This window comes from Prionailurus viverrinus, chromosome F2, assembly GCF_022837055.1.
Source record: "Prionailurus viverrinus isolate Anna chromosome F2, UM_Priviv_1.0, whole genome shotgun sequence".
In the NCBI taxonomy this organism is placed as follows: domain Eukaryota; kingdom Metazoa; phylum Chordata; class Mammalia; order Carnivora; family Felidae; genus Prionailurus; species Prionailurus viverrinus.
Window position 1 is genome coordinate 47,830,399 of NC_062578.1, and position 24,484 is coordinate 47,854,882.

At 44.5% G+C, this 24,484-nt stretch overlaps 1 protein-coding gene across 5 annotated transcripts in view; it reads right to left on the bottom strand.

Moving 5' to 3' along the window:
* NCALD (neurocalcin delta) overlaps positions 1 to 24,484 on the bottom strand; it is a 404,877-nt gene that overhangs the window by 17,350 nt on the left and 363,043 nt on the right. For all 5 annotated transcript variants that reach the window (XM_047842836.1, XM_047842837.1, XM_047842838.1 and 2 more), the window contains one exon: positions 1,686 to 2,082. In XM_047842836.1, coding sequence (XP_047698792.1) covers positions 1,686 to 2,063 — 378 coding nt within the window. In that variant the 5' untranslated portion in view covers positions 2,064 to 2,082. The remainder of the gene's footprint in view (positions 1 to 1,685; positions 2,083 to 24,484) is intronic.

Consider the following 24,484-nt stretch of genomic DNA (forward strand, 5'->3'; position numbering starts at 1 on the left):
CCCTTAGTTTCTGTAGCCGGGTCTCCGGGGTTCCTTGAAAGCAAGTGCCCCTCTGCCTCCATCGTCAACCCCACCAGCAGCTTTCCGGCTCCTTGTGTTATATGCCCCCTCCCTTCCAGAGCCCCACCTGTTCCCCCAGGGGCTGCAGATCTATCCCTGAACCCAGACGTCCTGGGATGAGTGCTGGCTTCTGAGACGAGCCCTCCAGGAAGCCAAATGCCCACTCTCTTGGACCGCTGTCTGCTTCCAGATGCTTCCCTCTTGGGCCCGTTTGCCTGCCAAGATGGTGAGTGACGGCCAGCCCTCCCCAGTGCTGCCCACCCACCTAGTCCTGCTTATTGCCTGCAGCTGTCCTGATCCTCCCCTGAGCTATGTCCCAATCTCCTTAAGCTCCTCTCTGGGTCCCACTCTCCTGATCAAACTGTTAGTCACCATGACCATAGCTCCTTATGCCCCTTCCCAATCTTCCCTTGCGGTCTGACAGGGAAAATGTGGCAGACAATAGGGCCCACTCTCCTGTTCCACTCAGTATGTACTCTGGGTGAGTGATTTGGAGGACTTGATTCTTTACGATGTTTGTATCTCTGATGAGACAGAACCTAGTCTAGAGATCCCGGCTTTCATTCAACAGTCTTAAGAAAGTTGGGGGCACCTGGGTGGCTCAGTCGGTTAAGCATCAGACTCTTGGTTTTGGCTCAGGTCATGATCTCAGGGTTTGTGAGTTCGAGGCCCACTGACAGCACGCAGCCTGCCTGGGATCCTCTCTCTCCACAATCTCTGCCCCTCCACCACTCATGCTCTCTCTCTCTCTCTTTCTCAAAACTTAAAAAAAAGAGTCTACGAAAGTTGTAAATTAATGATGGTGGTGATGATGAGCTTTTCCATATGGCTGGCGCTGTGCTAAGCACTGAACATGGACAGTCACATCTAATCTTAAAGTAACCCCACAACATGGGTGGGAACCACTGGCAGTTCCATTTCGCAGATAAGCACACTGAGGCTCACTTAGGTGAATTAAGTTGGTCAGAGTTACAGAGGTAGTGACTGAAAGAGGCAGGGTTTGAAACCCAGGCCAGAAATTGATCATTAGACACCACTCCAGGGGATAAAACCCCAAAGGTTCGAGGGGTGCCTGGGTGACTCAGTCAGTTAAGCGTCCAACTTCAGCTCAGGTCATGATCTTACAGTTCGTGGATTCAAGCCCTGCACCAGGCTGCTTTAGATCCTAGAGAGAGATCCCTTTCTCTTTCCTCCCCTGCTCACATGTGCTCTCTCTCTCTCTTAAAAATAAATAAACATAAAAAAAAAAAACCCAAAGGTGAGAGGTCCAGGCAGGTCACTGGGATGGGTGGATGGAGGGGCCGCAGGGAGAATGATCACCTGAGGAGTGGATGTCCATTTGTAGGGTGGGGGTCACCACAAAGCACCAGGGGAGTAAGGCCAGGCAAGATTGGGGGCCCAGGGTTGCCAGATCTGAGTTTTCAAGAGATGCCAACCGGTGTGCATTTTTGTGTGCAATCTCCCTGTTCTAAAATATGGGTTCAACATTTCCAGAAACACTGGGTTGGCCACATCAAAGCCTAGATGGGCACCAGTCCCCAACCCACACGGTGCTGTACTGTGCACCTCCCAGTCCTTACCTGTGACTCCTGCTCTTCTCTTTGTAAAGGGTGAGGGCTACGTACCTGCACAATCTCTAGCATTTCTGCCTTGCTGATGTAGCCATTTCCGTCCAGGTCATACATGCTGAAGGCCCATTTCAGCTTCTGTTCCAGCTTCCCCCTCGAGGTCACACTCAGGGCTATGATGAATTCTCTAAAGTCTATCGTCCCATCTCCATTGGCATCAAAGGTGCGGAAGACATGCTCTGCAAATTTGGAAGCATCCCCATAAGGGAAAAAGTTCCCGTAAATTTTCTTAAACTCTTCCATTGACAAGTGTCCACTGGGGCAGTCTCTCAAGAAGCCTTTATACCATTCCTGGATCTCGTGCTCTGTAAAGTCTGTGCTTTCCAGCAAATCCTGCATGACCTCTGGGCGAAGCTTGCTGTTCTGTTTCCCCATCCTGGCAGCGAGAATTCAGCTGCAGATAGAGAAGAATATAAATCATTTTTAGACCTGTTCTTTAGAGGCACGCTTTGTCATTTGTGATTGTTCCTTTGGAAAAAAAGAAACAAACTCTTTTAGTCCAATAACATTGTCTAGGATTTCCAACTCAGCCAAACAAAATGGTAGAAAGACAGACAGAAAATGCAGAGCAGAAATGCCACTGCCCAGAAAACTGTTCATGTCTTTCGTACAGAGTCACTCTTGGAAACTGTAGATACATAATGAAAGAAAGAGGGAGAAAAGGAGGTGGGGGAGAAGAGAGAGACAGAGAAATTGGCTACTTCTTTCCACCTTTTCTATTTGCAAGAGGTCTATTCTGCCATTAAGAAGTCTGAGGTTCTAACACACCCAAAGTATTAGTAGGGAGAATTTAAGAAGAACTGGGAGAGAGAGAGAGAGAGAGAGAAAGAGAGAGAGAGAGAGAGAGAAAAGAGGTAATTTACCATGTTTTACTGCTAGAATATTTCCAAGGCAAGTGCTGCTTAGACACCTTCTGAGTACTATAAACACAGATATGAGTAAGGAAAATAGAAACCTTCTAACACCATTAAATGCTACCAAACTAGGTCAGTTATTTAAATTCACAAGGTCAAGACACTGTCAACATTAGGTTCAGATGGTAAAGATGAGGCTTCTTTATGTGTATGCTTCTGGAAGAGGCCAAACTTTCCTTTTTAAATACAAAGAACTTCATATTCTCCTATTATAGCAGTAGCTCACATCCACAGCAAAATAGTAAAATAGCACAGCAATGCTGAAAGAAAAAAGGTAGCATCATTTCAGATCTTAACGCTTCGAGATAGCCCTGCTAGCATTTTGGTGTGCGTCCTTCTAGATTTCCTATAGGCAAGTTTATCTAAATGTACTATTGACATATACTTTAATGCATCTACTTTTCAAAAAACAAGCATATATTTTTGTTTCCTATTTTTAAACTTAACATAGTGTGGGGGACAAAGACAACTTTTATTAGATGGGAAACAAGCCTATAATTATCATCTTCCTATTCACAGAGCCATTCAGCATTGATTGGGCACCGTGTACGGGGCATGTGTCTGGTGCTGTGAAGGCAAAGAAGACTGAGATGTGGCCCCTCTTTCTTAAGGGGCCCCCTGCTGCCTAAGTTCAAAAGCAGGGGTGGCAGTGAGGGGACAGTGTATTTGAGACCCATTCCCGGTTACGAGGGGAATGGATATGGTGCAATGACAGGACATAGAAAGGATCCCCGAGCCAAAAGGGGGCATCGGTGCCATCGGAAAAGTCTTCTTGGGGAAGGTGATATCTGAGCTTAGTTCCCATCTGCAAAGTCTTAATAATTTGAGCAGTTACATTTTGCATTTTTCCTATATTGGGAAAAAAAATCCCGAAAGTAAAGCTTGGAAAATTATGGAATACATGAAACACAACACATACCCATTTTAATCGTGATTCCCAATTTTCTCTGAGATTTTCTTGTGTGGTGTTTATTTGTTAATGTCTGTCTCCCTCCGTCTGTAAGGTCAGCCCCTTGAGACAGAGTCTCTACTGAGGTCACTTTGTCTCTCCAGGGCCCCCACAAATAACACTTGGTGAGATAACGAACAAAGGAGCGACCGGCAGACAGATAAATAATTACAACAGGGAAGTGTGTAGTAATCTTCCCAGAAAAGGAGTCTTTCTGTTACAGTGGGGAGGCCCTGGCTGTCAGAATTGCTATTTGAGTCACTAAAAATATCTGGTTAAGGCTTGGTTTTGGAATGTCTTTCTTTCCCCCCATTTTATTGAAATATAATTGACATATACATTGTATATATTTAAGAGGTACAACGTTAATGACCCACGACTACACGGATCATCATGGTAACTTTGGTTAACATCCATCACCCACATAGGAATGATTTTCTTTTTTTAACGTTTTTCTTAAGTATGTTTATTTGTTTGTTTATTTAGAGAGAACGTATGTGGGGAAGGGTCAGAGAGAGGGAGAGAGACCCAAGCTGATAGTGCGGGGCCTGACACAGGGCTCGAACCCACCGACTGTGGGATCGTGACTTGAGCTGAAATCAAGAGTCAGATGCTTAACTGACTGAGCTACCCAGGCACCCCCAATTTTTTTTCTTCTGATGAGAGCTTCTAAGTTCTAACTCTCTTAGCCACTTTGAAATATGCAATACAGTATTGCTAGCTATTGTCACCAGGCTGTGCATTATAGCTGTAGGATTTATTTAATAACTAGAAGTTTGTACCTTTAGCACCCGCTAACCCAGGTGCCCCTCCCCCACTGTCTGGGATCTCTTACACTGAATTGCCTGTATACCTGTCTTTTGCCCCCACTAAAAATAAATTCTAGAGGGCAGTGTTTGCACCTAGCAGTGCTCAAACTTCTTGTTTATATCCATAGTCCAAGAACAACACCAAGCAATCTTAGTAATTGACGAGTTGACTGATTTTGTTTCCTGAGTTCTGCACTGGAGGCAGAACTGGCCTCACTCTCGCTCTTAGGCAGGGACCCTCGGAAGGGTAGTGAGAACAGGGCACCCGTCCTGTTAACAGGACCAACAGGTGCGGGGAGGTCCTCTTTTACGTGGAATCTGGCAAACCCGATTTTATGCAAGAGCAAAATTAAACTACAGCTCCAAACAAAGTACAGTTTACAAACTGAAACTTTCAGTAGCTCTCATTTTCCCTCCTGTATCTCTCTTTTCTGGAGGGAGAAAAACAAAGCTAGGCTGGTTCGTATTAGAATTTTAAAACTATCATTTAGTTGCTAAGTTGGCAATTTGCCCGAGGCAAGAACTCAGAAACATGAGGTAATGTATAATACATGGGTTTACAGAGCTCCGAAACATTTTTATGAAATTTATAAGTAATTTCACGTTTTCCTCTTTGGAGGGGGGTTCTTTAGAGTACAGCTCTTTGGTGTGGTGTTCAATCAAATCACCCTTACTATTCTCTGGTTCTGTGCAAATCACCATGTGCCCAGCCCTAGGAAAAAAAAATACCATTTTGATATTTAAATCTACTTTTTTAAAGAATGATTGATTTTTTTGGAGATACAAAACACTGCTTCTTCACAACTAAAGTTCCTTTCCCAACATTTAAAAAGTACTTCTCACTTATTAGATGTTTTTGCACTAGAGACAAATTGCCTCAACATTTTGGCTAAGTCTCCCATTGAGACTGATCTGTGTGCAGCTATTTCCCAGTAAACAGTAATTAAACCACATTTACAAATTCATTAGCACAGAAAGGCCATAACACAAACAAGGCAGAAGAGCATGGCATAAGTTATTTGGGAAGCTGTGCTTGCAATTTAGTCCAGAATTTGTTTCAGTAGATAACTACAAACACTTTACCAAGTACGATGTCTGAACTTGAGAAAACCATCAGGACTTGGTTGGACTGTACAACGAAAATCTCAGAGGACATACGATAGAGTCTCTTTCCCTGGGGGAGGAGGGGAAGAGAGAGGAATGCCTGAAAATACCTTTTTCTTTTGGAAGACAGGAATTTCTGCCTGTTTGAGTTGAAGAGGAGATAAAAATACCATCACAGGGAAATGCTGCATTAATTAGCAGTCCCGGAAAAAATCGTCTGGAGACAAAAGTTGCCCATCAGGTCAAATCCTTTTCATTACTCCATTTGGTTATTAAAACATTAACTCTGTGCTGGTAGAACACAGTGGGGAAAAACTCAGGCCCTGGAATAAAAATGCTTTTATAATTGACATATACATTGTATATATTTAAGAGGTACAACGTTAATGACCCACGACTACACGGATCATCATGGTAACTTTGGTTAACATCCATCACTCACATAGGAATGATTGCGAGTTGTTGACTAGCTCTTGGGTAATTCGCTTAACTTTTTGGGGAGCCTCAGTTTTCTCGTCTGTAAAATGAGTTCAGTAGTAGGAGCTCATATCTCACTGATTTGATGTGAGAGTTGAGTGAGGCAGTCGTATGTGTAAAGCACTGAGTCAGGGCCAGATGCTGTGGTAAATGAAAACCACGTCTTGTCCTTGATGGCCCTTCATCCATTATTGTGTTGAAACTCTGAAGCAACACTGAGGGAACAGCTTCCTCCATTTTATAATGGAGGAGCAAAAAATGAAAACTCAGAGAGGCCGAGTGACTTACCCCACATCACACAGCTTGTGAGTCGGACAGCCAAGTGGTAACTTCGGCCTCGCACTTGGCTGTCCACTGGTTCTACCACTACGTTCTACTAACTCTACTAACTCTGTGGACAGAGCACAGAAAGAAATTAAGACAACGATGCCATAAAAAATCAGAAAGAAGTAGTTAAGAGAGAGGACACAACCTCCTGTTAGCACTCATCCATTTCACAAATAGGGGCTGTCTCCTAGGAGGGAGGCACGGCTCTAGGCACTGGGAATTCATCACAGACACAACCCTAGTTATAGTCTGGTGGCATGAGACATACAATAAAAAAAGATAAATAAGTGAAATGTTAGAGGAAACTGTTCCATGGAGAAAAGTAAAGAAGGGAGGGGGTGGAGGAATACCAGGAGTGAGTGGGTAGGTGGGTGTCAAAATTGTGAATAAGAAGCCAGAGAAGGCCCCATTAAAGTGATATTTGGATGGGGTGCCTGGGTGGCTCAGTCGGTTAAGCATCCGACTTCGGCTCAGGTCGTGATCTCACGGTCCGTGGGTTCGAGCCCCGCGTCAGGCTCTATGCTGACAGCTCAGAGCTTGGAGCCTGTTTTGGATTCTGTATCTCCCTCTCTCTCAGCCCCTCCCCTGCTCATGCTCTGCCTTTCTCTGCCTCAAAAACAAATAAAAACATTAAAAAAACACTACAGTATAAAGTGATATTTGGAAAGGAAGAGACGAGGTGAAGGGGGTAGCCATGGAGATCCTGGGAGAAGACTGCTCCAGGCAGAGAAAACGGCAAACAGGAAGGGTCTAGACAGGGAGCATGCTTAGCGTGTCAAGGATGCGGCTGGAGCGGAGGGCGGGAAGGAAAGCAGATGAGACCAGAACAGTAACAAGGGTCAGGTGACGTGGGACCTGCAGGTGACCTTAAGGGCTGTGACTCCCACTCTGAGTGAGACGGAGCCACTCCAGGATTTTGGCTTATGTTCTAACAGGGTCTCTCTGGCTGCTGTGTTGAGAATAAACCAAAGGCGGGGTAGTGCAGAGGTGGGGAGACAGCTGGGAAGCCACTGTGATGACCCAGACAAGAGCCAATGGCGGCCGGAACCAGGGTGAGGAGAAGGAACTGGAAAGGGAGACCGAGGCAAAGGGAAAACACAAGGCTGACGCTGCCTGCTTGGCGGCTACATCCTTCGTGCCCAGCTCAAGGCGGCACCGGGAAAGCATCTGGTGCAGAACAGAAGGAACCGTGGCTCTTGTTCCCTCTCTGAGTGCTCCCCGACCCGCCCTGCATCTGTGGAGGCCACCATCTGCGGCCCAACCACCCACTCCAAAGCCAAGGGACTCCTCTGTCATTCCTTCTGCCTTTGTCCCCAAACCTGTCTCAAATCCATTACTTCTCAGCATCTCCATCGTCACCACCTCAGTCCAAACCGCCATCATCTCCAGCCAGCTGTCCGGATCGCTCTCCCCAGTAGGATGTCCCTCTTCACCCTGTGCTCCCTCTCCCCACTCCCACCCTGCCCCAGCCTCTTCCCCACGGGTCCCCAGAGTGACCATTTAAGAACACACAACAGACTCTGTCACTCTTCTGTGTAAAGCTCTAGGAGGGCATCCCAACACACTTTGAATAAAATCCAGACTTCACTCTTGGCCCCTCAAGGCTCTGTGTGAGCTGCCCAGGCCACCTCTGACTAATCTCAGTCCCCTGTGCCCCCGACAGGGCCCATCTTTTAACTATAAGGGCCTTTGCTTCAGCGCCCTGAGAAGACCTTTAAATAGTAAATATATCTCAGCCCTTTAATGTATATGTCTATAAATGCAAATCTTAAATATACAGAAGATACATAAAATACATATATTTACTAAATATATATTTATATATAACATGTATATCACGTATATCTTACAAATGTATAACTATTTATATACCCATATATATTTATACATATTAATTGTGGCTGAATCTGTGCTGCATTTCATTAAGTGAAATGCACACCAACTCTATTCAACATCAGCAGTCTGTTCTTCAGTAGTTTACGCTGAGATGGGCCACGTGGCATTTCCCAACTTATTGTGGGTCGCATCCAGTCTCCCAGGGTCCAAAAAAATAAATCTGGGCTTAATACTGACCACAGATGAGAAAGGAACAATACACAAGATGAGAAAACACCAAAACCACCAGCAAAGGACCATGACCAGGAATCTAAAATATAAAGCGAACCTTCCATTTAAAACGAAGAGAAAAAGGAACCACTCCTAAAAACGATGCCATGGAGAAAGGAAATGGTGAATAGTGGACAACCTTTTGGAATATAGTGCTTCCTTTTTGTATTTTGTATCTGTGGAGTGAAAGAGGGACAGCATTTCATTTCTGTGATTCCTCATGCGGTTTTATACACTCTGGGAATTCTTTTTTTTTTTTTAATTTTTTTTTTCAACGTTTATTTATTTTTGGGACAGAGAGAGACAGAGCATGAACGGGGGAGGGGCAGAGAGAGAGGGAGACACAGAATCGGAAGCAGGCTCCAGGCTCCGAGCCATCAGCCCAGAGCCTGACGCGGGGCTCGAACTCCCGGACCGCGAGATCGTGACCTGGCTGAAGTCGGACGCTTAACCGACTGCGCCACCCAGGCGCCCCAGGGAATTAATTCTTGAGAGCGTAGAGTTAGACGTTCCAGATAAAAGTCCAACTGACCCTGGAGAGCCTAGCTAACTTCACAGAAGTCGCAGGGCAAAGTGCACAGAATTTGCAAGATGCTAGAAGCTGACATCAGGTTTAGCGGCAATGAGGAACACGGGACCTGCGGTGGTTCCAGAAAGAGACCGGGTTAATTAAAATGTTTGCCTAGCTGGGACGTGTAACCTTGACCTTCAAGAGTCGCGTGAATTTTCAATCAATGGAATGTCTAAATGATGAAAACATAACCAGAAACAGTTTCCTAAAGCGTAAGGCAGGAAATGATAAAAATTATAGATGAATGGGAACAAGTGTCCATTTACCACGACACCAGGTATTGCAGCCATCTGAATTTTGTAGGTGGCTAAAATCCAGCAAACACATTTCTGGGGCAGTTGTCCCTGATTTTCACTGAAAAAAAGAAAAAGTGAATAAATAAAAACCTGGAGAGCACACTGCTCCAGAAATTTCCCTTCAATGAAACTTGTCTCTCGGTGGGAGTTTGAAAGGAGAACATATATACATAAGTGGACAGGGGACATACTATACCTATATAGCTATATATCTATATATATGGAATATAAGCTGATATATTTATATATAGTGGACAAATTAGGAAATAAAACAGTGGTGCAGAAAGGGAAGAATTAAAATGTGAAAGACGGAGGATGAAGTGATATAACAGTTTCACTAAACTCGTTTCATCTTGCCCAAAGAATGTTCTCTCCTCTGGCCTCTGGTAAGATTAGCTGAGACCTATTTCCTACAAGCTCACGTGCACAGCAAAGGTGGCTTGGCTGAAACTGCCTGAAGGTCTATGTCCCGAGGCTTGCAGGACGGCCTTCTTCCCTTGAGGATGGGCACCTGGACCCGCACCTGTGACTCCTCGTCACACACCTGGCACCTGCTCCCCTTGCAAAGAGGGGACAGGGTTGGAGATGAGAACTGAACTGACACAACAATACAGTGAGGAGGAGGCTCACTAGAGACAGCCTTGTTCTTCTTTCTGCTTTCCCCCGGCTGTGTGGTAAAGCCCAGGAAACACAGTTGGTCTTCTCAGCGTGAGCAGGGCTTACAGTCTCCAAATTAATCTGGGGCTCTTGTTCTATAGACTCTGCCTTTCAGACTGCAGAGGGCCTGGTCTTGGACTCTTTTCCAAGTTTCATTTTCGACAGAAATAAAGGGCAACCACATTCCTGCCGATAAAGCATATTTCTGATAGAACCTCAATAGAACATTATCTAACAACAACCCTCTCCCCGAAATGGAAATATCATTTTTGGTTCTGCTACTGACCAAAATAATACATCATTATTGTAAAAAATGCAAGTAATCAGGGGATATAAGAATGAGAACATGAACACTCTCACTGGGATCCAATATAACTCTACAGAAGATAACCACTATTAACAGTTGTATTTGTATATATCCTCTTAGACATTTAAATGCATATATATGAAATCTGTATACTCTAACCACAATGGGATCACACTATCCTATTCTGGAACCTTCATTTTCACTTCTAAGTATACTGTGGGGGCACCAGGGTGGCTCAGTCAGTTGAACGTCCAATTCTTGGTTTCAGCTCAGGGCATGATCTCACGGTTTGTGAGTTCCAGCCCTGCATTGCTCTGTGCTGGCAGCAAGGAGCCTGCTTGGGATTCTCTCTCCCTCTCTCTCTCTGCCCCTCCCCTACCTGTACTGTCTCTGTCTCTCTCAAAATAAATAAACTTAAAAAGTTTGTTAAAAGTAGACTGTGGATATTCTTTCATGTTAGACATATGGAGATATCTCATCTTTTTAAATGGCCGAACCTTCATCGATTGATTCAATGGATGGTGTTGAGCACTGACCTTGAGAACAGCGTTGAATTAAGTAACTGACAAAGTGTTTACTAATGTCAGGCTTACAGTCTTTTGGTATTCTACTGCATGATACTAGTTAACTAATCCCTCTTGATGGACATTTAGGTTGATTCTGCTTTTCTTTCATTCCCTTGGCATTTACCTGAGTCCTGGTTCTCTAATTCTTTGGGCAATATATATTATAAAGAGGTTCTTGATGTCTTAGATAAGTACCATGATCTCTAGACCCTCCCTTCGAAATTTTCCAACAAGCCATTTTCCCTGGAGACTCTACATCTTAATTGTGAATTTTGCAAGAGTCTGCACAGCAACTAGTATCAGACTTGAAGGAGTGCTGGAAATGGACTTGGAACTCCAGCCCAGCCCCCCTGGTCTGCCTGTGTTTACAGGCACACACGTGCAAGTTTAGCCTTTCTTATTTCTAGCACAGAGGAGGGCATGCTCACCCTGCTCTTTCAAGAGTACATGACTATTAGCATGGAAATACCCCCTTCCCTACTTTTGGCTTAAGGACATATTTTGCCCAACAGCATCCTAAGTGCTCTGTTGCCCGATGCTCCCCTCCTGACCTTCACGTCCACTCTTCTCCCTGCTACTTCATGTCCAACTAATGGCTAACTTCCCACCACCCCCTCCTGGACGGCCAGCCATTAGAGGTGAACTTGCATCGTATGCTTAAAGTGCCCTTAAGTAAGTGGACAGGGGCCATACTAAATGGTCACCTTCCAGGCCTGCAGAAACTACAAAGCTATCTCAAAGAAAGTAATTGTTAGAGGGGCCGAAGTCGAGGGCTTCAGACAAAGTTAACCTGCCTGTCTGAGCTACCTTGGAGCCAGGTGCCAGGGCAATGCTGACGGCAGTAGTGGAAAGAGGGGGGACCTCTGGGGGCCCTCAACACTCCTCCAGGGTTGCCAGGGCTAAGACCATACCATGGTCAACTTCTGTGGAATTCTGATTGCCATAAACATCTACTTAGCTAAAGGTATTAAAGAATCTCTTATTTAAAAGATAGGAATTATTGGGGCGCCTGGGTGGCTCAGTTGGTTGGGCATCCTACTTCAGCTCGGGTCACAATCTTATGGTCTGTGAGTTCGAGCCCCGTGTCAGGCTCTGTGCTGACAGCTCAGAGTCTGGAGCCTGCTTCAGATTCTGTGTCTCCCCCTGTCTCTGTGTCTCCCCTTCTCTCTGCCTCTCCCCTGCTCGCTCGCTCTCTCTCTCTCTCTCTCTCTCTCAAAAATACATAAAACATTAAAAAAATTATAAAAGATAGGAATTATTACCTTGGGTTTTGATAAAATAATGAAGGGAAACAGTGAGCCATCATGGGCTGAGGAGGACAAATAGATTAGCCATAGGGATCTAGGCCCCACACTTAACCAGCAGCGCGAGGTACCAGAGGAGCTCCGCTCCTCATTTTTAGACATCCTCTAGGGGCCACAAATGCATTTAGCTAATTGATACAAGCCCCTCCATCGAGTCTAAGAATAGTTCGTAATTTTTAAAAAGCTCATTCAGCAAACATGTGTTTAACATCTCCCGTTTCCAGGCTTAGCGCGAATATTCTTATTTAAAAACTAGCATCCTACCTGGGATAACAAAAGGAAGGGAATCTGGGATTCCGGTTGCAGGTCAAAGCAATTTCGTTAATATTTATTTTCACAATTGCGCTGTAGAATTGGTGAGATGGTTGTTGCATCTTCGTTTTACCCTAAGGATGAGGGGTTCGGAGAAGCTAACTGTTAAGACAAAATCATGCAGCCTGTGGCTGTGGAGAAGCAGGATTGGAAGTCCCCTTCCCTTCCCCCACACCCTTCACGTCCCTGGCTCCATCACCTTTGGTGTTTGAAGGGTCGCTTCCATTGGAAGGTACAGATCGATCATGATCACTTTCTCCCCCAGCCAACATGGCTGAAACATTAATGTTTGTGCACCAAACATACGTCCAGGTGAGAAGGCCATTAACTAACAAAAAGACTATGAAGTAGCATCTTTTAAGTTCTTACACCTTTTGCATCCTCCAGCAAGGTGCGTGGAAAGGGAATTGGACTTGGTAGCAGAGGAACGAAATTGAAGTCCTTATTATAGTACTGTGTTTTGTGACCTTGGGGAGGTCATTTGACCTCTCTCGGTTTCGTCCTTCTTCAGAAAGTCGGTATAAGAACACCTTTCTCCTAGGGCTGTCTGAAGGACTAAATGAGAAAAAGGAGCCCGAGTGAATTGGGAAAAGTTCAACATCATGTCTTATATCCAACAGGTGCTTAATACACGTTGACTATTAATCTAAATGAAATAAGGGCTTGGTGGGTTGTTTACAAAGATGAGCCTTTCAGATTTGGGAACACTCTCCCCCATGCTTTAATGGAGAATTAGAAAAACAAGAGGAAGACAGTCAGTCACATGAAGGGGTGAGCTTCCAACCTGATTCACCTCCCCGGAATCACTTGCCAAATGTGAAAGAATTTGTGGATTTGCACCCAGACAGGACTCCTGCCAGACCTCCGTGACTGAGTGTTTTCCCTGGTGGAAGTTATTACCTTAACTTGAAAGTAAGCAAGAGATCCCATTAGAGAAGAAGCTGATGGAGAGGAGGACACTGTTTCTTTCTTTGGTCTTCTGTCCTGAGGCTGGGGAGGGCTAAGGGAGGTTTGGGCAGAATCAGAGCAGGCTCAGGGAAACCCCACAGAATTTGCCATCCCGCTCTGGGAAGGTACTAGTGCTAAAAAGTGGACTTTAATCCAGGGTCTGGCTGGACAAGACTGGTGTTTTCAGAACAAATTGGATATAAGATACCATTAACAAACATCAATGATTGATTGAATCAATTCTTTCCTACCTGGGGAAAGAAATGATTCGGGTGTTTTATTGCTTTTTTAAACCAGGTTTTCACAAGAAGATCAGAGGTGAAAAGGAGGAATAAACTGGGTTTAAAAAAAAACCCAAACTTCCATTCATCGTTGGGGGGGAGGGAAACAGCCACAGAGAAATCCTTGTCTCTCAATTTTATTTCTTTAATGTTTATTTTATTTTTGAGAGAGGGAGAGAGAGAGAGAAACAGAAAGACAGACACAGAGAGAGAGAGACAGAGTGCAAGCTGGGGAGGGGCAGAGAGAGAGGGAGACACAGAATCCAAAGTGGGCTCCAGGCTCTGAGCTGTCAGCACAGAGCCCGACGCGGGGCTCGAACTCAATGAATGGTGAGATCATGACCTGAGCCGAAGTCAGACACTTAACCAACTGAGCCACCCAGGTGCCCCGACTCAATTTTATTTCTAATTATTGCCCAATTTCTTAACCCAGGCCTTCATCATCTCCCACCTGAGCTCAGAAATATTAACTGCTCTCCGTCTTTAACACTCTACCCGATCATGTCATGTTCCTCAAAAAGCTTCCATGTTCCCTACTGATGACAGATTAAGGACTAAACCCCATAGCCTAGCATTCCGGGTCCTTCAAGGTCATGCCCAAATTCAGAGGAACTGTCAAATTCTTCACTCTACCCTGAACTTGTACACATGCTTTTATTGCCACTCTAATCCCCACAATGGTCCAATGAACAAAGCTCATGAGAGCATAAACATAAAGCACTTTGTAAACATTAAGCTGTTTCCTTAACTGGTCAATATTATAATCGTGACTCTCTACTTATTGAATCTTACTTGGTGTTCAGATGGAGGGTATTACTTCCCGCATTCAGCTGTCCTTCCTCTTCCAAGTGAGCATTAAGCATATCCATGGTGTTTTGTTGGTACATCTCTATACAGCTCTGAGAAGGACACTGAGCCTGTTTCCCCTTGACTGTAGATGGTGTTACATTCCTTGTGTTGCTTTTAAGAATTCATAGGGGTGCCTGGGTGGCGCAGTCGGTTGAGCGTCCGACTTCAGCCAGGTCACGATCTCGCGGTCCGTGAGTTTGAGCCCCGCATCAGGCTCTGGGCTGATGGCTTGGAGCCTGGAGCCTGTTTCCGATTCTGTGTCTCCCTCTCTCTCTGCCCCTCCCCCGTTCATGCTCTGTCTCTCTCTGTCCCAAAAATAAATAAAAAACGTTGAAAAAAAAATTAAAAAAAAAAAAAAAAGAATTCATGGGGCACCTGGGTGGCTCAGTCAGTTGAGCATCCAACTCTTGGTTTCAGCTTGGGTCATGGTTTGTGGGTTCAAGCCCCGCATTGGGCTCTGTACTGACAGCATGGAGTCTGCTTGGGGTTTTCTGTCTGTCTCTCTCTCTCTCTGCCCCTCCTCTGCTCTCTATCTCACTCTCAAAATAAATAAAAATAAACATTAAAAACAAAATAAAAGTATTCCATGAAGCAGAGGACAGCTGGAATATTTATACGATTTTGTGTTAGGCGAATAGTAAGGTGGCTGGCAAGTATTCCTGGAGATTATTCAGTTGGTAGTAACAAAGCTGCTGTGTCTGGACTTCCCGGTGAGTCTTTCTTCTACTAAGAATGTCTGGGGAGCTGGAAATTTTCTTTGTCTAAGGCCAAAGTTTATCAGGGATAGTATTAGGTTTGGTTTTTTCCTTACATTTTGTTTTGCCTGGAAAAGAGTGGTCTCAGGGGTAGTAGAATAGCGATCTTTGAAGGTAGCATAGTCACTATAAGCTAGAGAAGGAAAAGAAAAAGTCCCCCAGAATATAACAACAGATACTCTTTGGGGGCTGATCTTACACAGGAGGGGTGATAACACACAATGGTTAAGTACATGGGTGCTGGAATCAGAGGGCCCTCAGATCCAATCCTGGCTACAAGACATACTAGTTGTATGGCCCTTAGGGACTTGTGCTTCTTCGCGCATCAGTCTCCTTAAGTGTAAACTTGGGTTTTTGTCAGGATCAAGTAAGATATGCAGTAGAGCCTGGCAAAGTAAACACTCCCCCCCCCTTCCTCCTCCTCCTCCTCCTCCTCCTCCCCTTTCCCCTCCTCCTCCTTTTCCTCCTCCTCCTCCATCACTGTTGTCGTCATTACCATTATCATCATCATCATCATGTTATTGTCTCTCTGGCCGTATATCCTTCAGCTTCCCTGGTCTCCTTCCTTAAACATGCCAGGCATGTTCCCTCCTTAGGGTCTTGCACATGCTGTGGTCTTGGTCTCTCGAGTGTCCCTGTGCCCTTGTATCTTCGTGGTTCAAATGTTTCCCATATTCTCATGGCTCAAATATCCTCCCATGAGCCCATGGCTCAAATGTCACCCCCTTACATCACTATAGGTTGATAGCTTGAATGCCTTCCCTCACATCCTCATGGTTCAAATCCCTCCCCACCCATATCCTTATGCCTCATTCCTCACCTCCTTCAGGTCTACTCCAATGTCACCTTCTCAGTGGCACCCTCCCTTATCTCTTAGCAATAATTTTAACACCTCTTTCCCTACTTTGCTGACTGCCTTAACACTTATAATACACTATCAACTTAATCTTGTTTATGGTCTGCCTTTCCCCACTAGAAAAGAACTTTTATCAGGTCAAAGATTTTGGTATGATTTGTTCACTACTCTATGCTAATGCTAGTGCTGAGAACAAAGCCTAGCATATAATAGTTGCTTAGTAAAAATCTGTTGAATGAACAAATAAATTACTAAATTCAATTTGGTCTCAATTGTAATTTAACCTATTTTTTCTTTGCTCCTAATTTCACAATACAGATTATAATTTTTAAAAATGTTTTAATGTTTATTATTTATTGGGGGAGAGAGAGACAGACACAGCGTGATCAGGGGAGGGGCAGAGAGAGAGAGAGGGTGACACAGAATCTGAAGCAGGCTCCAGGCTCCGAGCTGTCAGCACAGAGCCCAACGTGGGGCTCGAACTAACAAACCGTGAGATCATGACCTGAGCCGAAGTTGGACGCTTAACCGACTGAGCCACCCAGATGCCCCCAGATGATGAAAATTTTAAATAAAACAGAGGACAGTGTTTTTGGCATCATGTGCAGCCCTTCCGTGAACCCACTCCCCCTTGCTGCTAATACTTACTGCACTCCAAGTGTATGTAGGGCACTATACTGGCTGCCCAAGGCCACAAATTGAAACAAAGCATAATCTCCTCCTGCATGAGTTGACAGGGCTTTCACATAGCCTATTTCAGTAAATCCTTGAAATGCTGTGAGAAAGGAAGGGGCAAGATTAATTACCCCTGCATTAAAGCAATTGGGGCCAAATGTCGAAAGGTTTTCCCAAGGTTACATGGCTGCCGAGCTCCAAAGGTAGAATAGAACCAGATCTTCATACCTTGTCCACTCAGCAGCCTCACAGGAGAACACACAGCAGTCTCGGGGAGGATGTTCCCAAGTGTTCGAGGACGTGTGTGTGTTTGTGTGCTTGAGCAGAGCCTGCCTGCCTGGCTGTTTACACTCAGGTTACTATTTCCATTTCTTGTTAAGAAAAAATGAAAAAGGAAGCTTAATCTGAAAAGAGAGAAGGTGAAAACGCATCTGCAAAGCGAATAAAATACAAAAAATCTAAACAAAGGATCCCCGCCATCTCTCACAGAGAAAACTGTGTATGGTAGTTCCTGTGAGTTTACTCACTTAACGTCTCGCACACCCACCTACCCCCTTCCCAGCAGGAACCACCTAACATCTTTCACTTCTAATGAGCGACCTTATCTTTTCTTGTCCTTATGTTACAACCAACACTAAAAAACACCATAGCACTGGGCGCCTGGGTGGCTCAGTCAGTTGAGCATCCGACTCTTTGATTTCAGCTCAGGTCATGATCTCACGGTTCATGAGATTGAGGCCTGCGTCGGGCTCTAGTAAAACTTGGACTGTATGGATGGGGTTGGAGCAAAAATGGTTACAATAAGAAAATATGAAAATTTCAAATGTATCCAAATAGTTTCATTGAAGAAAAAAAGCAAAAAGAAGTGTTGTATTGTATGTAGCTATTCTATCTGAATAATGGTGAAGATAAGTTTGCCAGAACTTCTCTTGCCCTTCATTAATGACTTCTGATGTGCACCAGTGTGTGAAATGATAACAATATTATTCCAGTCCTCTGAATCAATCACTTGTTTCTTCAAGAGCAGCATTTTCCCTTATAAGAAAGTTATGCAAAAAATAAGGACAGAAAATAATAATACAAGAACACAGAAGCACAGTGGAATTGACACACTTCAGTGATCAAAACTGAATTGGATTCATTTGTACATAAAAGCCAAAAATATCCATTCGTCAGTCTAAATGTCCATCAACTGATGAATGGATAAAGAAACTGTGGTTTATATACACAATGGAATACTACGTGGCAATGAGACAGAACGAAATCTGGCCCTTTGTAGCAACGTGGATGGAACTGGAGAGTGTTATGCTAAGTGAAATAAGTCATACCGAGAAAGACAGATACCATATGTTTTCACTCTTATGTGGATCCTGAGAAACTTAACAGAAACCCATGGGGGAGGGGAAGGAAAAAAAAAAAAAAGAGGTTAGAGTGGGAGAGAGCCAAAGCATAAGAGACTCTTAAAAACTGAGAACAAACTGAGGGTTGATGGGGGGTGGGAGGGAGGGGAGGGTAGGTGATGGGCATTGAGGAGGGCACCTTTTGGGATGAGCACTGGGTGTTGTATGGAAACCAATTTGATAATAAATTTCATATAAAAAAAAGCCAAAAATAAAGAATTTAAAAGCTGAATTGTAACTATGGTATGCATGTAGCTTAAATCACTTCTTTCCTTTGGGTTACATGGACTTTACCTATGCATTAAGAGGCGTATCTTTAAATGCTTAAATCCGTCCCTAATGCATTAAATAACAGGACTGAAAAGTTAGAACAACACCATTCCTGCCGTAAAACTGTGAGCTATGGGCTACAGGATATAGGAGAAGCCTGGAGTAATGTCTTCATTCCAGGAGCTCCCATTTCCCTTTAAATGGTTTCACAAGAATTTCCTGAGAATGTGCTGTATACCTAGGGCGGGGCAAGATATCATGGTGGATTCAGAGGACAGAGGGATTCAAATAGATGGAGAGAGGGAAGACAGGTCAGCTGGCAAACCAGAGAGATGGTCGCTTCACATCAGAGACGTGCTGTCTATACTCAAGGAGCAGAAGTAGGCAAGGCGACGCCACGTTACACATGAAACAGAGAGCAGGAGTTCTTTTCACTTCGACTTTGGGTTCAGGAGTGGGCAGGGTGATTGGATTTTGCCTATGATCCTACTCATGGAAAAAGGCAAAGGTAGCTTTATGGTCACAAGGGAACAAGAACGAGGCAGTACAGGTGAGTACCAAGTGATGCTTTTCTCTTGAACCTTCCCTGCCCCTCATCCCTCAAAAAAACCGAGCTGTGAGTGACACTACAAATTCTGAATCTCGGGGCGCCTGGGTGGCGCAGTCGGTTAAGCGTCCGACTTCAGCCAGGTCACCATCTCGCAGTCCGTGAGTTCGAGCCCCGCGTCGGGCTCTGGGCTGATGGCTCGGAGCCTGGAGCCTGTTTCCGATTCTGTGTCTCCCTCTCTCGCTGCCCCTCCCCCGTTCATGCTCTGTCTCTCTCTGTCCCAAAAATAAATAAACGTTGAAAAAAAAAATTTCAAATTCTGAATCTGTTTTCATTTGTCACAGGTGCCAGAAGAAATATGACAACAATAAACTAAACTCTTCATTGATTTATGAGAACATGATTATCAGATTTGGATTATAAAAACAACCCGAGGATGAAGCTTGCAGTATAGCTCTGCATACTGCATCTCATGACCAAATTTTATGTGAAATCTGCTCCTCTCTCCTTGGGGAGGAATCACAAATGGGGTGAACAAAGATCCCCACGATGCTTGGAACAACAACAGTAAGTGGGAAAGGCTTCCCTTGGGCCAATGTGTTGGACAGGAAATCACAGAGGTGGCTTCGAGTCTTGGAGTGTGTGTCCCCGCTTAACTCCTGAGAGAAGGTGCAAAAAACCCTGAAATACAGAGACCCATGGCACTGACTTGGAGGAAATCCCCCATGTGACTTCCAAGGAGAAGACAATTTGTTGGCAGAGGATCAAAGACGGACCAAGGCTCAGGCCCTGGGCCATCACCCTATTTCTATCAACCCTTTCTCCCTCTTCAGCTCCCACTGTGCTTGGCACTCAGGGTCCTCACGATCCTCCTCAAGGACTCCAGCCCAACCGCTCTGCATCCACCAGGCTGCTTTCTGACAACTTTCTTCTGCCAGTGCTCACCAACAGAGGCAGCGCCTAGCACTGTGGCTGGGAGCGTGGCCTTTTTTGGACAGACCTAGATGGGAACGTCAGCTCTGACTTGCCAACAGAATATCCCTCACGCTCACCCCCACCTCTTCCCAAAGAGCACACACACACACACACATACCTGTGCATGCGCACACACACGCATACACATAATTTAGCTTCTTGAACCTACAGCATTTTAAACATCTCCATCCAAAAAGAATCATGGCTTCACATTTGCATAACTTAAAGTTCACTTGGGTGTTTTTCCTAGTCAAGGAAAGAGCCCCAAAGCAATAGAGAGGTCTCCATCTCTAACAAGACCCATAGTGCTGGCAGATTTTTAAGTGACTTTTTTTTTTTAAAGCTTCTCTCTGTCGAGGTTTAAAAAATCTTACAGAGTTTCAGGCTTAGCAGGGATCCTGTCTCACTAGTTTATCTGCCATAGATCTTCACTATTCAAGTCAGGGTTGGTCAGGAAGCTTACCATGCATTCCTATTGTGGTGATGGGCACAGCAAGTGTTTTATATACAAGGTGACATCATCCATGCAGCACCCTGGGGTGGGTGGGTGAGGGTGACCAAGGCTCTAGGAGACCTGAGGGCTCCTGCCACCTGCAGGGGGTGTGTGAGACTTGTTGGTGCCACAGTATCATCGTTGTGCAATGTGGGTGTGGTCTCTTTTGCTCCGTTCACTCTGGAGCGTGTGCACACGTGTGTTTTCTGTATGCCGGGCATCAGTGTTAACTGTGTGGCAGCATCTTGCGAGCTGTGTGGGCTTAACTCTGCAGGCTTTTCCAGTCTCCCCAGTGAAACTCGTCAGAGCTACTGCTTTGTCCTCGGACATTCATTTCCAACCAGGCTTTGACTGTTGATTAGAAAGAAGCCCTTAAAATAATTACATTAGCCTGAAATAAGATCACTTGTCTTTTCCTTTGGAAAACAATTTTCAGGTTATAATCACCTCAACTGTTTCTAAATCAAGCTTTGGGAATGGCTCTGCAGAATGGATAGTTTCCACAGGCGGAGATGCTTCAAAAAGAACCAAGACTTGTGATCGGAACTGACCTGTCACAGAAATCCTAGTCCACTCGCTGAATAGGGTTAGCAAGAGGACCGACCGAGGCAAGTGTGGTAGGGCCTTGTGGACCTCTTTCTGAGACCAAGCCTGATAAAAGGAATATTACGGAATAACTCTTAGATCAGAGGCCATGGGATCCGCATCCTGCTCTGCCAACTCAAGCGTGCGGCAGGCTGTTTATGCACACTCCCAGGTCCTCGGTTTTGTCACCTGCAGAATCATGATGATGATGAGTGCGTAGCGCCTGTGGCTGTTATGAAGGAAACAGGCATAAAGTGCCTTTGCCTACACAAGAAGAAGGAGGGAAATTTGCCCTCCCCTCTGCCTCTATTCGGGTCACTCCTCGGGAAGCACTGACGTCCCTGGGTAGGCGTCCAGGTTACAAATTTGCCAAAAGCAAGGATCACAGTTAAGGTTAAGGTTCAGTACATTCCCTTTGCTTGTCTCTTCCACCTGGCTCTAGAGATAAGAAGAAATCTCTGGCACTTTCCCCCTTATCCCTTCTGCTCACGGGTGGTACAGTGACTCTGTCCTCCCTGGCTTAGCAGCTGAACGGTGGTAACACTGGCATCTGAATTGAGAGGGTGGAGGAGGGCTCCGCATGGGCCTTGAGCCTAAACCATCCACTCCAAGCTGCTCAGTGCAGAGCCTGCCCTGGTTGTCTGGCTAATGATAAGAGACACTTTGATTTCCCGACGTCTGTGTGTTTATAGTTCCCAGTGGGAAGAGGAGGGGACTGGCAGAACAGGGTTTGGCTGTTTCCGGATCTCGGTACAACGTCAACGAACACTACCTCACGGAATAAAATGGTAGCCAATGCACACCAAAAGGAAGCTTCACTCTCCAAACACAGGCTGTATGCAACCCTCCTCCAAGATGTTCCCATTCTAGAGACAGGGACACTTCCACTCCCCTTTTAAAAATTCCCTCTCCTGCACTAGCAACCAGGTGGCCCTCAGCTGGAGCTTTCTGTCAGAACCTCAGCCCTGGCTGCCTAGGCGTGGATGGTGGGAGGTGAGCAGCCCGGCATCTCATCTCTTGCCAGGGGATGAGGCAGGGCTGCCTTTTCTGAGGGGTGTTTGCACTCGGCCCTGGGAGATCTGAGCTGTAAAGATGACATCCTTCCACACGGCAGCCTCTCTTTTCCAAGCAAGGAAGGCAGAGTAGGTTTCTTTTCTTCATCAGCAATGGATCCATTTCTGATCCATTCGCCACGATGGAATGTGTCATCACTTATTTTCATGCTCTGTTAACCCCCCCTCCCCCACAGCCAAGGTGAAAACAAAGCTAATATCCATCAAGAGACCAATGGATAAGCAAAATGTGGTATACACACCCCATGGAATATTATTTAGCCTTAAGAAAGAATGAAATTCTGATACGTGCTACACCATGGATGAACCTTGAAAATATTATGCTAAGTGAAATAAGCCAGACATAAAAGGACAAATATGGCATGAATAGGTAAATTCAGAGAGACAGAAAGTAGAATAGAGGTTACCAGGGCTAGGAGAAAGGGGGTGGACAAGGAGTTAGTGCTCACTGTGTATAGATTTTCTGTCTGAGGTGATGAAAAAGTTCTAGAGATGGAGGGTGGTGATGGTTATACAACATTGTGAATGTACTTAATGCCACCGAATTGTGCACCTAAAAACAGTTAAAATGGTAAATTTGATGTTATGTATATTTTATCAGAAGGAAGGAAGGAAGGAAGGAAAGAAAGAAAGAAAGAAAGAAAGAAAGAAAGAAAGAAAGAAAGAAAGAACGAACGAACCACCCAGCAGTCCTGGGATACCAACTCCATGGAAGAGAAGGCTCCCAGAATTCCATCCCGATTTCCCAGCATCCACATGTCACTGAGGCACAGCTTTTCTGAGTGGCCAAGACAAGATCAAAGCCAAAGGAAACAATGTTCTTCACAAGACTTGGCAAAGAGCATTTATTAAAGCAGTCCCACTGACAAAATAATGGACTCCACGATTGTTTCTGTTCATCCAAGAGGACAGCATGCCCCAGAGGCAAGGAGAAGCAGGCAGCATTCTGCTTTCAAAAGCTGCTTCGCCCTTTGACCAAATAATAACCAAATAAGCCTGTTGTAGTCTCCAGCACATGATTTATGACCATAGATATTATTGATTTCCAAATTAGAACTGTAAATTCTTGGGGTGGCTGGCTGGCTCAGTTGGTTAAGCATCCGACTTCGGCTCAGGTCATGATCTCATGGTTTGTGGGTTCAAGCCCTGCATTGGACTCTGTGCTGACAACTCAGAGCCTGGAGCCTGCTTTGGATTCTGTATTTCCATCTCTCTCTGCCCCTCCCCTGCTAATGTTCTGTCTCCTTTCTCTCTCTCAAAAATAAGTAAACATTAAAAAAAATTTTTTTTAAAGAAGTGTTATTTAAAATAACAAGAGAACTGTAAATTCTCTAGATATTTCTGGAAAAAAAAGATGATTGCTCTCAAACAATGGCACTTTTTTGGCTACCGTAACTACAAAACTTAATTCCCTCATTTCTGCTCATGAAATATAAAAAAAAAAAATTCTGATTTTATTATGCCATTATAAATAGATTTCCTCCTACATGTTTCTAGAATATGATAATTTCTTTGGCCTTCTTAATAATCCTGGCTAAGAATATAATAACTGGTAAACTATATATATATATATATATATATATATATATATATATACATATATATATATATATATATATATATATATATAATTCTTTTATCCATGGAAAAAAAAAGCAACTGCCAACTATAATTCAGCGGGGTTAAATATAAAGAGCATAACTTACATCTGCTTCTTTATTCCTAATAACAATTGTAAAAATAACTAAAATATTCTGGACACTGTAGTCATGGAGACCCTACTATCTCCAAAACGTAAAATATAATTTGTTGAGGAATGTCTAATAAGACAGAATGAAAACTAACAGAGGCAAGCAAACCTAATCAAAATCTTGGTTTCAGTCTAATTGGAACAGAGAAAAGAAACCCACGTGTCAGAAATCCAGAAGCAGCAGTCAAATAATATGAAATCATCCTGTTCTTTCATCTACGAATGGAGTTGTGTTATACTTTACTTTAACCAAATAAAGTGTTTTGACTAGATTCCAACTCTGATGGACCCTGAGGTAGGGAAGGAAAGCTGCGTGATGAATAATAGATAAATAAGAGGCAGCCCCTACTCTCAAGAGCTAGCAGTCTAGTGCACCAACATACAATGAAAGCTACAAATGTGAACCCTGTAGATAATTTAAAATATTCTAGTCATCACATTAAAAATTAAGAAGAAACGTGGGGCTCCTGGGAGGCTCAGTTGGTTAAGCGCCAGCTTCGGCTCAGGTCATGATCTCACAGTTCATGAGTTCGAGCCCTGAGTCAGGCTCTGTGCTGACATCTCAGAGCCTGGAGCCTGCTTCGGACTCTGTGTCTCCCTCCCTCTCTCTCTGCCCCTTCCCCACTTGCACTCTCTCTCT